The 15,057-nt window shown below is 30.3% G+C and overlaps 1 protein-coding gene across 1 annotated transcript in view; it reads left to right on the forward strand.

Moving 5' to 3' along the window:
• Positions 1-11,047, forward strand: part of LOC142358397 (uncharacterized) — a 28,411-nt gene extending 17,364 nt beyond the window's left edge. Inside the window, exon 4 of the mRNA XM_075409803.1 lies at positions 10,914-11,047. Coding sequence (XP_075265918.1) covers positions 10,914-10,957 — 44 coding nt within the window. The 3' untranslated portion in view covers positions 10,958-11,047. The remainder of the gene's footprint in view (positions 1-10,913) is intronic.
• The last annotated feature ends 4,010 nt before the right edge of the window (positions 11,048-15,057 follow it).

Consider the following 15,057-nt stretch of genomic DNA (forward strand, 5'->3'; position numbering starts at 1 on the left):
AATGGATTTTAATTTGGATACAACTTATGCTTATATTAATCATATACACAAAAATAAGATTATAAAATATAAACCAAATAATCTAGCAACAATGAATACGGTTAATACTAACATTAATATCATACTCAATAGAGAAGAGAATCATTTAAATTTGCGTGATTCATATCTAGAGATAGAGTTTGTTGTATCAGATGATGCTGGTGGTGTATTTGCCAATGATGCTGATATCAGATTAGTTAATTATGGTATGATGGCATTGTTTAGTTCAATTAAGCTTGAAACTAGTGGTGGTAGGACTATTGAATATATAGATCATGGTCATCCTAATCTATTGTTGTATAAGTTATTAACTAGTATTGGTGATGAATATGAGAGTGGTTTTGTTAGAAATCAGGGTAATAGAGATAGTCAACTTAAAGGTGACCATATTGCTGCACAACGAGGTCATATGTATATGATGACTAAGATGAGTGATCTATTTGGTTCTGTAAATGATTTAGAAAAGATTAGATATGGTTTAGGATTTAAACTAATATTGAAAAGAAATAATAAAGATAGAGCTCTATTTAGAGTTAATGCTAATCCTGGTGCAGTTGCTAATGATGGTAAAATAGAAATTAGAGATATATCATGGTGTGTGCCCAGTATTGATCCTGGTAATGATAATAGAATTTTTGTGCAAAAGGGTTTAAGTAAAAAGAATAATGTAGACTTTAGTTATTATGAAAGAAAGACATTTTATAAGAATGTACCCAATGCTACTAACTTCTTGTTTGATCTAGGTATGGAAAGTGGGATGAAAAGACCACAATATATAATAGTTGGTTTTGAAAATGATAATGTTAATGAACATACTCATGATGAAAGTACATTTGATATAATGAATGTTACTGAATGTTTTTGGAAGATTGGTAGCGAGTTTTATCCTGAGGATAGAATGAATATTATTTATAGTACCAATGATTATAATGAGGCTTTTAAAGAGATTGTTAGCTTTAACAAAGATTATAATGGGCTACCAAACAATATAAAACCGTATATAAATCATAGAACATTCAAAAGTAGTTATAGAATATATGTATTTGATACTAGATATCAAAGTGATTATATAGGTCCACAACCAATACAACTTAATTTTAAATTTAGTGCTGCAGTTGCCAATGTTATATGTCATGCATTAGTATTAACTAGAAAGGTTATTAGTATGAATAGTGATGGTAATAAGATGGTTGATATAATCTCGTAGAGATTAATGACCGAAGGTCTATTATATTATAGACATAGTCTTAGTTATATTTAAGTCTTAGTTATAATAAATGATATATTTATTGACTTAAACAATGACTAAACAATGACTAAATCAATGATAATCAAACTATTTCCTACTAGTCTTAAAAAAACCCGTAGCATAAATAATATCTATTTTCTTTTTATTCTCTGGAGCTAAGCCTCTAGCTTCAAGTTTAGTTTGGGGTTTGGGTTTGGCTTTAGGTTTAACCCTGGGCTTCGAGCTTCGCTCGCGGTTGGAACCCGTAGGCTTAGGCTTAATAACAACAAAGGGATTATACTTTTAAACTACCATTATTTTTTATATAAAGAAATGAGTCTTTTAAACAAGTTCAAAACTAATTCATATTGCGTTGGTGGCAGACATTATAGTGGTACTAATAATATTGGTGGAACTATTACTTCAAAAGGTTCTAAAATGTTATGAGGATCCTGCACTAATTGTAGAAGGAATAAATCAATGACAGTATCTGATGCAACAATAGAAGCTGAGGGATTGAAAGATTTCTTCAAAAGTGATCGTAGAGCTACAGTTAACTTCGGTAAGAAAGTTGCTAATAATCCTGTAAGAGCATTAGAAATAGCAAGTAAAATAGGAAGTGCAGCTGCATCTGGAAACCCTAGAGCTGCTTTATCAGCCACACCTGATTTAATTAAATTTGAAACTACTGGTGAAGGTATAAAGGTAGTACGAAAAGGAAGAGGGCTATAATTAGGTACTAAGAAGCGATAATTATTTGATTAGAGTCATGATTAAATTTAAAATTATGTTTATATTTATGTTTATAGTCATGATTATATTATATTTATGATTATTTATGATTGTGATTATGATTATATTTATATTATGTTTATGATTATCGATAAATGTTAATATTAATATTGTTATTACTAAATATATTATTATAACTAAACACCAATAACTTCAGTTTAAAAAACACACAGCTTGTTTTACTTGTTTCTCTTATGTTCTTCATATACCTTGACTAATTCATTATACTCGTCATTATCTATTTTATTATCATTCATTGATTTAGTATATAGTTTATTAAACTTGTCGCTAAACTGTTTACTTATAATATACATTTGTGAACACTTTATAATTTTATTTCTAATTTTAGTATTAATTGTTTTTGATAATGAACCACAAACAGTTGCTGTAGCAAAAGCGGTTGGTATAGATTAAGGTAATACTATACATGTTAATGCAACTGATGTTGATGTTGCAGTTGTTGCTATAGATGATAATACTATTTTTGTTATCTCATCTACTTTAATACAATTTTTATATCTATTTAACTTATTTTAGTTATTATTTTCAGTTTCATAATAATTTCTAATATCTTTTATAATTTTAATATTATTATTAAATTTATTATTGGCTAAGATCTTTTCATTTATCAGTCTTTCTGATACTGATGACAAATCTGGGTAAAGTAATCTCTCACTAGGAGTTTGTTGGGTTAGTCATATTTTCGTTTAATTTAATTAGTAAAAATTCTTTCTATTTCTTTCGTTATATCTTCTTGTTTAAAACCATAATGCTTCTCTAGTCTTTCTTGTTCTATATTATCAACTAACGTACATCGTAAACGTATAGCAATTATATATTGTACTATTCTCCTTTTATTCTTTAAAAGGGCTTCATCTATAAAAGAATTAGTCTTCTTAAATTCTTTAAATTCTTTCAGCCCAGAAGTAAACATTTCATCTAGTTGTATGTTAGTGATATTCTGATTAAACTTATTATTATCAATCTCTAGTTTTAATTGACTATATTTAGAGATAGTATCAGCAGCAACTTTATTACAAAACTTAACAGTATTTGTGAATTCATTTGCTGATTCAATAAAATCATTAATTAGTTCATCATTAACTTGTGTTTCATTTAGTTGCAATGTTGTAGTTGTGACTTTATCAAATTCACCTTTTCTTAGCTCAGTTATGTTTCTACTTAAATTGTCTATTTTATTAGAAGAGGATAATAAGTTATTGTCACAATACTCTTCATTGACAACATCTTTTTCATCTATCGGAGCATGTACATTTGTAATTTTATAGGTATCCTTAATATCAATATTATCATTATCTTCTAGGAATAACCCACGAGCCTTACTTAGTGTTAAGTTGTTTCTAGCTGTTGATCCGCGAAGCGGGTTCCCCGATTGATGTTTCGCTTGGTTAAATCTATTTCTTGTCATCTTTGTGTTTGTTTACAGTAAGAAATATGTCTAATGATTCTAAAACTTTATTATTAGATTCCAAGTCAAACTCGGATTTTAATAGTTCCTGTTCATAATATTTACCTTCTATTATTTCTCATTCATATCTTCTATTTTATATGTTGGTGGTTGTGTTTTTAGAACTTCATTAACTTTAAACAATTCTCTATTCCATTTAGTAGTGTAACCTTTAGAGAAGATATTACGTTTATCCGCATTTCCAACAAAATCACCAACTTTAAGTTTAGGTTTAATATTCCTATAAATGAATGAGTATTTAACCTTATCGGGATTAGTAGAAGCATCAACTGGTGTCATATTAATTGTTGAGTGAATGTTATTGTTATATGTTACAACAGCATCATTTACTATATTTACCCAATTACCATCGCCATTGATGAACATAGGTTTATTTATTATGTGTAATAGTGTTGTATTAAATCTCTCTATGAATACAGCCTTTAAATCACTGTAAGTAGAATATAGTTTTTTTCATATTCTTTTAGTAAAGATTTAAATGGTTTATTGTAAAACTTACTACCTCTATCTACCCATAACTTTTCTGGTTTTCTAGGTTCGAAGCCACCTTGTGGGTTTTCAGAGCCACCCTGTGGTTGTTCACCTAATATTATTTTAAAACCATTAGTTATAGATAAACCAGATTTATTCTTTATTGGAATAGCCCATGCCTATTTTGTGAATATATCTATAACTAATAATATAAACTTATAATTATTATTGTATTTACTTAGAGATGACTTATCAATCAATTCAGCTGAGCATGTTTCATCTTTATATAATGGTATTATTCTTTCTCTTCTAAACTTTGTTATTTGAGGACTGAATACTTCTTTAGCTAATAATTGTTGTTTAGTTTTAATTGTGTCTTTTTTACTTGTGGATATAGTCATCTGCGATGCGGGTTCCCTGATCTGGGAAACAGCTTCCCTGATAGTTTTGTTCATTTTTGTTTATTTACCATAGTTAAAAACAAATTTATCTAGTTGCTCTTTTATAATATTATTCATAGATAATAGTTGCTTAGATATATCTAGCATTTCATCATATAATCCATCATGACCAGCTTTTGTTTCTACTACTAATAAATCTAATCTTTCTATTAAACTATTTGGGTTCACATAGTGGTGGCAACTTCGTTCGTTGGCTTTGCTAAGACCACTAGCTTCTATTTGTTTATCAGTCTCATAATCAGTCTCATAATCAGTTTCTTCTTCTTCTTCTACCATCCCTTGTTCATAATCACTAGTATCACGACGATATATTTCATCTTCACTTGAAGTTGGTATTGATATAACACGAGAAGTGGGTTCACCGATACTAGAAAACATTCTTCTTATAAGTTTTGATCTATTACTTTTAGTATCTCCTCTTTGTTAATAGCCAATATCCCTTAGAAATTGTTTTATTTTTATTTCAACACCTTTTATATCTCTTTCGGTTACATCTTTATTAGTAATAAATATAGAAAAACCCTTAGAAAAATCATAGACTTTACATTTTATTTATAAACCATCAGGGACGAGAGATACATCTCCATCATTTATTTTAAAATTGTTTGAATTTGGATCAACTGATATTAATTTGAATTGTTTATTTGTTTGTTTACACATTAGTAAAAAAATATCAATCATATCATTGTCTACGGCAAAATTTTGCCCTCTATCATCTTTTAATATTGTGTGTGGATCGGGTGTGGGTGTTAAGAGGTCGGCCCGTTCATCAAGAAAGCTGTTTTGTTGATGGTGTCCTAGACTCTTTAAAGTATTAGTGTTACTGTCTAGCACAACCAAAGTTTTGTTTTGAAGAGCTTGCATTGTTTCAGCATTTGCATTTAAAGTTTTAGTTAAAGGGTCAAATAACTCTTCTATTTCACAATAATATTCTTGATGTTTTAATTTATCTTCTAAACTATTTTTTCTGTTTTGTTTTTCTAGATAGTTTAATTCTACAAATGTGTCTAGTTTAGTCATTTTATAAAGTTAATTATCACAATTCATTATATAATCTAATAGCGGCTTCAATAAACTTTCTGTCATCATTAATTGTTAATTCTTTAAAATTGTTTATCCGGGAACCTGTTTCACCAATCAGTGCTGGGTTTGCCATGGGCGAAGTCTGTTGGCTGATTTTATTTAATAAATCTCTTTTGAATAGATACATGTTATCATCTAGGGGATAACTTTTTATATTATTTACATAAAATCTTTTAGCATCAAAGTTACTTAAATTTCTTTTACTTATCCTAATTGTGGCCATTCAACTTCCTACTTTTCGAATCCTGCTTTCCTCCACTCTCTTTTCCCTATTATCTTTTAGAGCACTATAATATTCTTCGTGCTTTCCATTACTTTCTTTCTTTATTCCTTTCTCTTTTGCCCCATAGTTCTTTATACTATATGTTTTGGGTTTTAATACCACGAATTCTTCTATAACCTTACTACCTAATTCATGTTTAAATTTGCCCGGTATCTTATTATTAGTTTTTATTGGTTTATCTAGATTACTCAAATCCATGTGCTCATTGTCGACATTGCCCTCGCTAAAACTTAACACGAAGCTATCCGTGTCCATGTAGTGTAACATTAGATCTTTAAGCGAGGGATTTAATACATTATAAAAGAATTTATACATATGAAGCTTACTGAGCTCGAGTACTGCAGATCCTAAATAAATTGGTTTGTCATATTGTTTTTCCTTTTCATAGAATTCTTTTAGAGTATAGTTTTCATATCTAATTACATCTTTACATGTTGGTTTACTAACAGCTTTAAGCATTTCATAATCATTAGTTAGAATCTTGGCTTCTAGATACTTTAATGGATTCTCACAACTTTTAACCAAACAATGAATTATTCATTAACTTAAATATATGTTTTTAGTTCTTAAATATATCTCTTAAATATATCAGTTTTAGCTTCAGCTCTCATTTTAGTATTAGGTTCAATGTAGTCTCTACTTACATAATCTTGTTTAAATTTAATTATTCTATGGACTTTAGTAACCTTTATACCCATCTTAACAACAAACTTTAACATCCGATATTGTATTGGGTGTTCATATTTATTATTCTGATCTAATACTAGTTTCTTGCTTTTTGATGAAGTTGGGGGTCTTTGTTTGTATCCCAATTCATTATTCTCTACTCCTCTTCCAAGGGGTAGTAGTTGGAAGTTGCTAGTTCTCTCTTTACTTTCATTGGTATATTCTAAATCACAGATAAGCCAATAGCCATAATCACTATCATCTGAAGTATTTAATACTTCATCTAGAGTTGTATTGGAGTACTCAAAATCTTTATATGGTAGCCCTTGCATTAGTGCATAGCCGTATAAGTTATTGGCATCGATGTACCAGATAGACTTTTGGTCATGCTTTGCCATTGATATTTGACTTTGACTTTGACGTTGATTTTGACTGTGACTTTGAATTTGACCTTGAATTTGACGTGACTTCTAATATACCTATCACCCATAACACCACATGTGCCACCTCTCATTGCACTAATGAAGTCTTTTAGTATTTGCTCATCTTGTATTGTGTCTAATTCAACTTTGCTTAGTTTTAGAAAACAATCGAAGCTGTTGCTTGGTGGACTAAAATAATGTAGAGGGTTGAGTTTATATGTATTCTTGTTTAACTTAACAAATAGATTGAAGCAATGTCCTAATATGAATATATCATTTTCCATATATTCTAATGTTAATTCTTTACCTGTTTTATTACTATTAGAATTATTAAAATCATCTACTTCATCTTGAGTTGGCAACTTGGTTGTTAGTGATGATCTAAAGTCGTGAATTGATAGATTGCCCAGTTCATTATTATAGCTATTCTCATCTTTAAAGTATTCATAAGGATATAATGTTTTACTTTTTATGTTGTAAACCTTTGCCATTTTATCAAGAGACATTGTCAAAAACTGTAACTATCTATAAACTTCAATATACCCACTCTAAACATTCTAGCTTTACCATTAGTACTAGCTAAGATATCGATTCTTCTCCTGCTATTATTCTGTTCAAATATCTCATTAAATAATAGATTGAAGTCATAACTTTTTCCATTATGAAATATTACTGAAATGAAGTTTTGATGTTTATAGTTTAAATTACAAATGTTACATGCGGGGCCTCTATATCTACCTGTTTGATGACAGTGATCTCTAACTTTATTAACACAGTTTTTATTACAAATGTGACATATATCATTGGCATCATGATACAATTTATCTTCTTCTGTGAATAGCATTGCTTTCATTATCTTAATACTATGTTTTTTTTCTATTTCTAATAAATCTCTAACATAATCTTTGATGCAGTCTAGACCAAAGTATGATCTGTTATATAATTCATCTTTGCTAAGCACTTCATCTTTGCTATGCCAACTATAGCCAATAGCAATAGGTACATGTTCAGATATCTCATATGTATTGCTACCAACTTTTTCATCTGTTCCTTTCATGTAACATTCAATATCACTAAATATAACATTGTTCACTTCTTGTTGTTTATATTGATTCTTGAATTTAATTTGTTTTAACTTAGGGCAAACATTTTTTGGTTTGATTTGGACACAGCATTCATGGGTTTCATATTTATGTTGAGAACTAAACCAACAGGTACAATTATCACAAAACAAGAACTTGGCATAATTGGTGTTAGGTCTTTCTAGTAATACTTCTATATTTTTAATTAGGGCACAGTGTTCTTCCCAGACTAGGATTCTAACATTTTGTCTATCTTTTACAAAGTTAGAACATTTCTCTAAGCGTTCTGCTTTGGCTATGTTAATATCTTGAGCGGGCTTGTGGTGAAGCACGACCGTTGGTCTGTAAAACCATTTTTGATAGTTTTTTTATTTTGGATATTTGTTATATAATTATATGCAAGTAACTGCAAGCAATTGGCAGTAACTTTATACTTATATAATTTAAATGGTTTAAACTCGTCTAATAAGTAATCTACTGGTTCATTAATATCCTTGATAAAACTACCCTTAGATTTAGTAGTATATAACTGCTTTTGATTAAAGCTTGATTTAATATTATAATTATCGTTTGAGACAACGTTTTCTCTCCAGTGTTTGTTCATGTGAGTTTGTAGACCTATCTGATTTTTGAACTTATCGCCACAAACTCAGCATGGTTGTTTTAATTTCAGTTTCAGTTTCAGTTTTAATAATATCCTTAGTTTTAATAATATCCTTAGTTTTGGTCTGGGTTTTAATAATATAATCATCTTCATCCGAATTTTGCACCCTCTCCGAGATTAATTCTTCTTCAGACTCAAACATTTTCTCCAATAGTTCCCTATGTTTGAGATCGTATGATTGATGCCTGTTTAAACCCTTCTTTGATTCAAAGGATAGATTACAGACGTCGCAGAAGTTTATGACAGTAGTATTAGTTGATTGAGACATGATGTATTTATTTAGGGAAATAATCAAAAAATAATTTTTCGAAAAATGAAAAGGAAATGCAATAAGAGTATAAATAAACCTTGGAAAGAATGTTGTAATAATTGTTAAGAATTAGAATATTCTTGTTATGTATGTAAAATTATGGTTAAAGTGAAAGGTTATAAAGAACATTTGGGATATCATTATTCTGATCCTGATCAATATCTAACATGTAGTATGTGTAATGTTTATAAACATATATCACTATATAGATTTAGAAATAGGAAATTTAGACTATGTATTCATCTTCATAGATATAGATATGGTCATACTAGAAATCAATTCAGAGAACATGTCGATAAGTATAATATTCAAGAAGCTTATTCTTCTTTTAATTTATCTGTCATGTAGTTTTGGTTTTTATTGATATTAATTTTAGATTTAGACCTTTTTTCTTAATTAATACCAGATTTAGAATAAATAAAGAGTGAAAATCACTCTTAGAGTATTTCATAAAATAATGATTGATTTTGATTGATTTTTTAATTTTGATTGATTTTTGATTGAATATAGAGCTAATATATAGTAGTGAATAAAATGGGGGGTATAAGCAAGTAGTAAAAATATAGAGTAGTGGGAAAAAGGTGGTATTTAGTCATCTTCCGATTAGGAAGAGGCGGAATACCACCTTTTTCCCACTACTTAGAGAATAGCTCAAAATTTGCACTTTGTCCTTAAATTTTGTTGAACTTCACTTGATATTACCTACTTTTGTCTCATTTCGTCAATTTTGAGTTTTGTAGATCATGCAAACCTTTTTTTCAGCCTGAAAAGTTTTTTGTTAACATTTCCGAAGGTTCAGCAAAAACTTAACATAAGTCTAATTGTGATTACCGGAAAAACAAATCTGTAAATATCGGAAGAATATAAGAGTTCTTCAAACTTTAAGAGATACCAAAATTATATGTTGTAGAAGTTTTTGCTGCTGTGCTTTTCATGAAAAATTGCTCTTTAGCCTTTCATGCGTAAAATTTTGAGCAATCACAGAAATACTAATTTTCGTATAAACCAAAGATTTCAGACAAACTAAAGGTTAAAACCTAGCCCACAAAAAAACCTTTGACCGATAGTTTGAGATCTTTTAAATCAAAATAGATATAGTTGAACACTTTTTTGTTTTGATTTTAAAAAATGTCTTCTTATTCTTTTCGATGACCCAGTGAAACGAAACTTGATAAACCTTGCCATGTCATGCAAGATCTTGATGAAACTTGAGACAACTGGCCAAGATCTTGTAAGCAACCTGGAGTGAGGTGGTGTAACCGGGAATCCACACAAAATTATTTGGCCATGACCATACAATCGAGACAAAAATTAACCTGGTTAATCTTTCTGGGAAATCATGCCAAGATCTTGTTTCTTGACAGCCATGCAAAGAACTTGCAAGTTCGTACATATCTTGATGTTTTCTTGGCAAGTACCATTGCAAGATCTTGGCAAGATTTACCAAGATTTAGATGTACCAAGTTTCAGTTCACTGGGGATATGAATAGTGTTGAACTTGTGTTGTTGAAAGATATTTCTGAGAAGATTTATATGCAAGATTGACTAACAAGAGATAATTTTCCAAAAAAAAACAAAATATGGCTTTTCTTAAATATAACCTAAGAGCGACAAAAATGACGTTCCTATTTTTTCTCTGCGGCAAATTCTCAAAAAGTGAAAACTTAACCGAAGTAAGAAATGCATAATTAATTCCTAATATTTGTCGACTTACAAAACAGCTGCTTTCTGTGTAATAAACGCTGTTGAATAGATGACTAGCCTAAATGTGGACACAGAAAGGGAGATAGATAATATTTTCATGGGAGGGAACCAGAAAAGTTTTTGTATGCCCGTTTCCTTCTTTCTTCTAATGCTTCCGAAGAAAACTGTGAAGTCAATTACTAGCGACAAGTTTTGGACTATCCATGTTATTTGTTTCAGCTCACGATACTTTTGGGAATAACTGGCACAAACGTAGGATTTAATACGGAACCGGGAACCGTCTTCAGCTTCAAAGAACAAGTCCAGTTATATAATGAACTCCAGTTACATATACATGTTATCTGATTTTAAACGCAGAACTTTTTATAATGTGGTGATGAGATTTCACAGATTTCACGATCTGTTGAGGAAACAATAAAATTCAAATAAAAACTTCTTGAATTTTTGTGAGATAATTTGTTTGCAAAACTTTGTCCAATTGTGTACAGTTCGTTTAAAAAAACTCACTTTTTGACCTGAGATTTAAAAGCGCTTTTTGGCAATGAAAAGCACTCCAACACCACTTCAGATAGTTTTTTCTGCTAAAATAGAGTTTTATTTTACAAAAATAAAACATTGGTATTGACCGATTTTGATGGAAAATCTTTGTACTGCCAGATACAATCAGATTCTTACATGCCCTCGAAAGATAAACGTTCTTAAGCCAAAAGCTGATATTGCAAGATTTTGGTTCAGAAAAGTTGAGATAATGTAACGCATGTTATAGAGTACGAAAAAATCTAAAGATACAATTCCATAACCGAGCTTTGCTGGAATATATGTTTTAAATAATTAATACAGCAATCAAGCATAGAAAAGTATTTTGAAACGAAAAAAGAACCTGCATGTGTTCCAAGCTAATGGTGGTGATCATGTTACCTGCCCATCAATTGTTATCGCAGTGATTAGTCCCGCATTCAGATTTTTATTTCAATTTCGAAGAAGATATATAGCGCCTCCAATAAAAATTGAAATAAGCAAACGTTTCAAAAACAAACGGTTAGAGCTCAAAGGTCAAAGTTCAAATTTAAAACATGTAGAAAAATTGATGAATGAAAACTTAATGGAGAAAACGTTGACTGTCAAATTATAGTAAGTCCCATAAAGTTGCAACGCAAGCGAACGTTCGAAAAACCGGGGGTATGCAAATAGGCAATGTTTTGCTAGATCTATGCATGTTTTATATTTGAACTTTGACATTTTAAACGTTCGATACCGTTGCAACTTTATGGGACTGACTATAGCACAGTGATGTCAATTGCACGTTTTTGGCGTTTTCGGAATTTTGGCTTATTTCAACTTTATAGGACAGACTATAGTTCATGAGTCTTTTATGTGTGAAAAAAGCAAGATTAGGCAGCCAAAGCACAAATGTTTATTCGACCCTCATTTGCTAATCAGTTGGAGAATCAATATTGTTTTTGTATGCATAACGCTGTTCCGCGAAGATCAGGTCCAAATTAGACATCAGTTTATTCGGTTCAACGATAAAAACAATGTGGAATAAAAGCACATATAAAACAATGATTCTCGTTAATATGCGTTCGCACATGATGTTCCGACCCGAGCTCATCTACATTTTTGACCTAATTGTCAACCTAATGAGATAATTAAAAACAGATGTTTGAATTTTAAAAATTGTTACAAAACTAAACTACTAAAAAATATGCATAATACCATGCCTCCATACAGCGCTCACAGGATCTGCCATTAGAAAGACTACGAGAAAATAAACAACAAAATAAACAAACAAAAATATTTCATCGAATAGGCTAAAAGAAGAGAAAAAGAAACAAATATTGACCATCACTCACAAAACTTTTAAGAAAAGGCATATTGTCCATCAAACAAAACTTCAGTTAAGACAAGATATCAATGGAAAAATAATTTTTGAATTTCAAAAACTTGGATGGAACCTCTCAAGGATCAGAATAAAGTACAAGTTGACGAAAAAACAAAAACTGAAAAGTATAAAAATCTTTGAGAGCGAGAAATGTCGTAAACTTTACTACTATTCGCTATAAACTGAGTTCATTAGCAAAATCAATCATTCAATCCTCAATTAGAATAGTCAGCATTTTACGACTACACGAAGAATTTAAAAAAGGCAAAACAGCAAATTCAATGAAAATTGAGTCGAAGACAAGAAAAGAAGAAAAAATTAGTAACATTTTTTGTAATGTAATTAAAATTTTTAGCAGAAATGGGGTTCTTCTTTTTATTAACAATTTGACTTCAAAAAATCAACAAGGATGATAAAAAACGAAAAACCACGAAATTTTTGATAAAAACCCGTTATATCAAAGCCGTTAAATTCAATAGCTTTGACCGGAAGACAAAAAAAAACGCTAAGTTATGCCTTAATGAGAATGCCAGGATTTTTGTCAATCATATGTCATTAGCACGATATCACAATAGGTCCTATGATTATAAAAACAATACCAAACACATGCAAAAACCAAAAAATTCAGTAAAAAATGCGAAAAGAATGTCTCGAAGCCATTTTAACCATTATTTTTTCTCTGAAAATTTTTTCCATGATCCATTAAACGCTTTCTCTAAGTCACCGAGAACTCTCAATAATAGGATAAGTTGAAAAAAATTCGAAAAGAAACAAAATTACAAAAAAAAAGTACAAAAATTAAAAAAAAGTTATGAAAACTCGAGGCATCGAAGTCATAAAGTCAGTAGTTAGAGGATAAAACCACTAGCCAGATACATTTAAGCTGCAGTAAAAAAAAATTGAGGTCATTTAATTACTGAGACTGGGAAGACCAGGATGTTTATCATCAATATGTCATCAGTAAGACATCACAACAAGTCCTATGATTATGAAAACGGCGTTAAATACAGGCAAAAACCAAAAAAAAATATCAGAATTTTGAGAAGATTGTGTCGAAGTCATTTGAACCATATTTTTTCTCTGAAAACTTTCTCTTTGATCCATTGGACGTAGTTTTGAAGCCAATGGGAACTGGCAATGCGAACATAATGAGTTAAGATTTTAAAAGGAACCAAAATTAGAAAAAAATAATCCGAAGTTTTTTTGAAATTACGAAAACTCGTGTTATCGAAGTCATAAAACTAATAGTTATCAGATAAAAGCACTTACCAGATTATGTTGATGGCAGTAAAAATGATGGGGATCCTGTCTCCTGTTATTACTGAAACTGACATAATTTTCATGAAAAAAATTTTATTATTAGTAAATGTTCAAAAAATTTTTAAATTTTTTTTTAATACTTGACAGCCATTAGCTGTCCACTCAAAGCACTATAAAGTTTACCTAATGCACATTAGAAACCAGATTGCACTTTAGTTGGCGACTCTATGCCGTAGGACTCCCAAATTTTAGTAACATCTCAAAAAGAAAATTAAAATTTCAATAAAAATTTCGAAAACTCGGAGTCGAAGACAACAAAAAACATTTACTTGAAGGCGAACATTTTGTTCATTGGGTATCATGTGAATGTAGTTAAAGTTTTGTCGGTAAAGGACCCTCGATATGAAAATGACTCGTCTCTAGGTGACTAAAAAACAATAAAAATAGGAAACCTTTTCTTAAAGAAGCTCTCAAATTGTGTTCGAGTTTTTTTTATAGTAAACTTTCGTGCAAGACCAGAACTAGCCTTTTTATTGGTCTATTGGTCACACAAATTTGTTTCATTTTGTAACGTGACATGTGATTTTGAAATAAAATTTTCTTAGAAAAACCTTAATATGAACAAAAATTACGCTAAATGTGAACAAAATCATGCAAATATCACGTGTTCACATAACACTTTAGACCTCGATAACTCCTCGAAAAAAAAATTCGAAAAATTCTTTCTAATTTCGAATTCTACGCTGGACGAGCTTTCAATGACACCACTCACATTTCTCTGCGATGAATATATCGATCGGTCAAAATTGACGGAACAAAAAAAAGAAACCCATTTGAGTATATAGTTCCTTCCCCCACAAGTGGGGTCGGAACAATAAAATCCATCTAATAGCACATTTTTGATAAATAGCAAAAATTTTGATAAGTGGAGCGTAATAAAAAGCTTCCCGGGTCGAGGTTTGATCAAAAGTAGTGTTAGATTAGCGGTAAACAGCGGTAAAATATTTTTCCACCGAAAAGCAACCGCATATTTTAGCGTTGAATGCATTGAATTTTTGTAAGATTTGCGGTCTTAAGCGGTGAAATTTTTATTTTCACCGCATTCACCGGATTTGTTGCAAAAAAAGAACCTGCCGTACACGTTTTCGACCCTATACACGGGTTTGAAACTCTACGCGGGTTCGAACCTCCTACATGTCAACAAATTCTTATTCGACTGCG

The sequence above is a fragment of the Convolutriloba macropyga genome, unplaced genomic scaffold, assembly GCF_964194025.1.
Source record: "Convolutriloba macropyga unplaced genomic scaffold, txConMacr16.3 SCAFFOLD_1869, whole genome shotgun sequence".
In the NCBI taxonomy this organism is placed as follows: Eukaryota; Metazoa; Xenacoelomorpha; order Acoela; family Convolutidae; genus Convolutriloba; species Convolutriloba macropyga.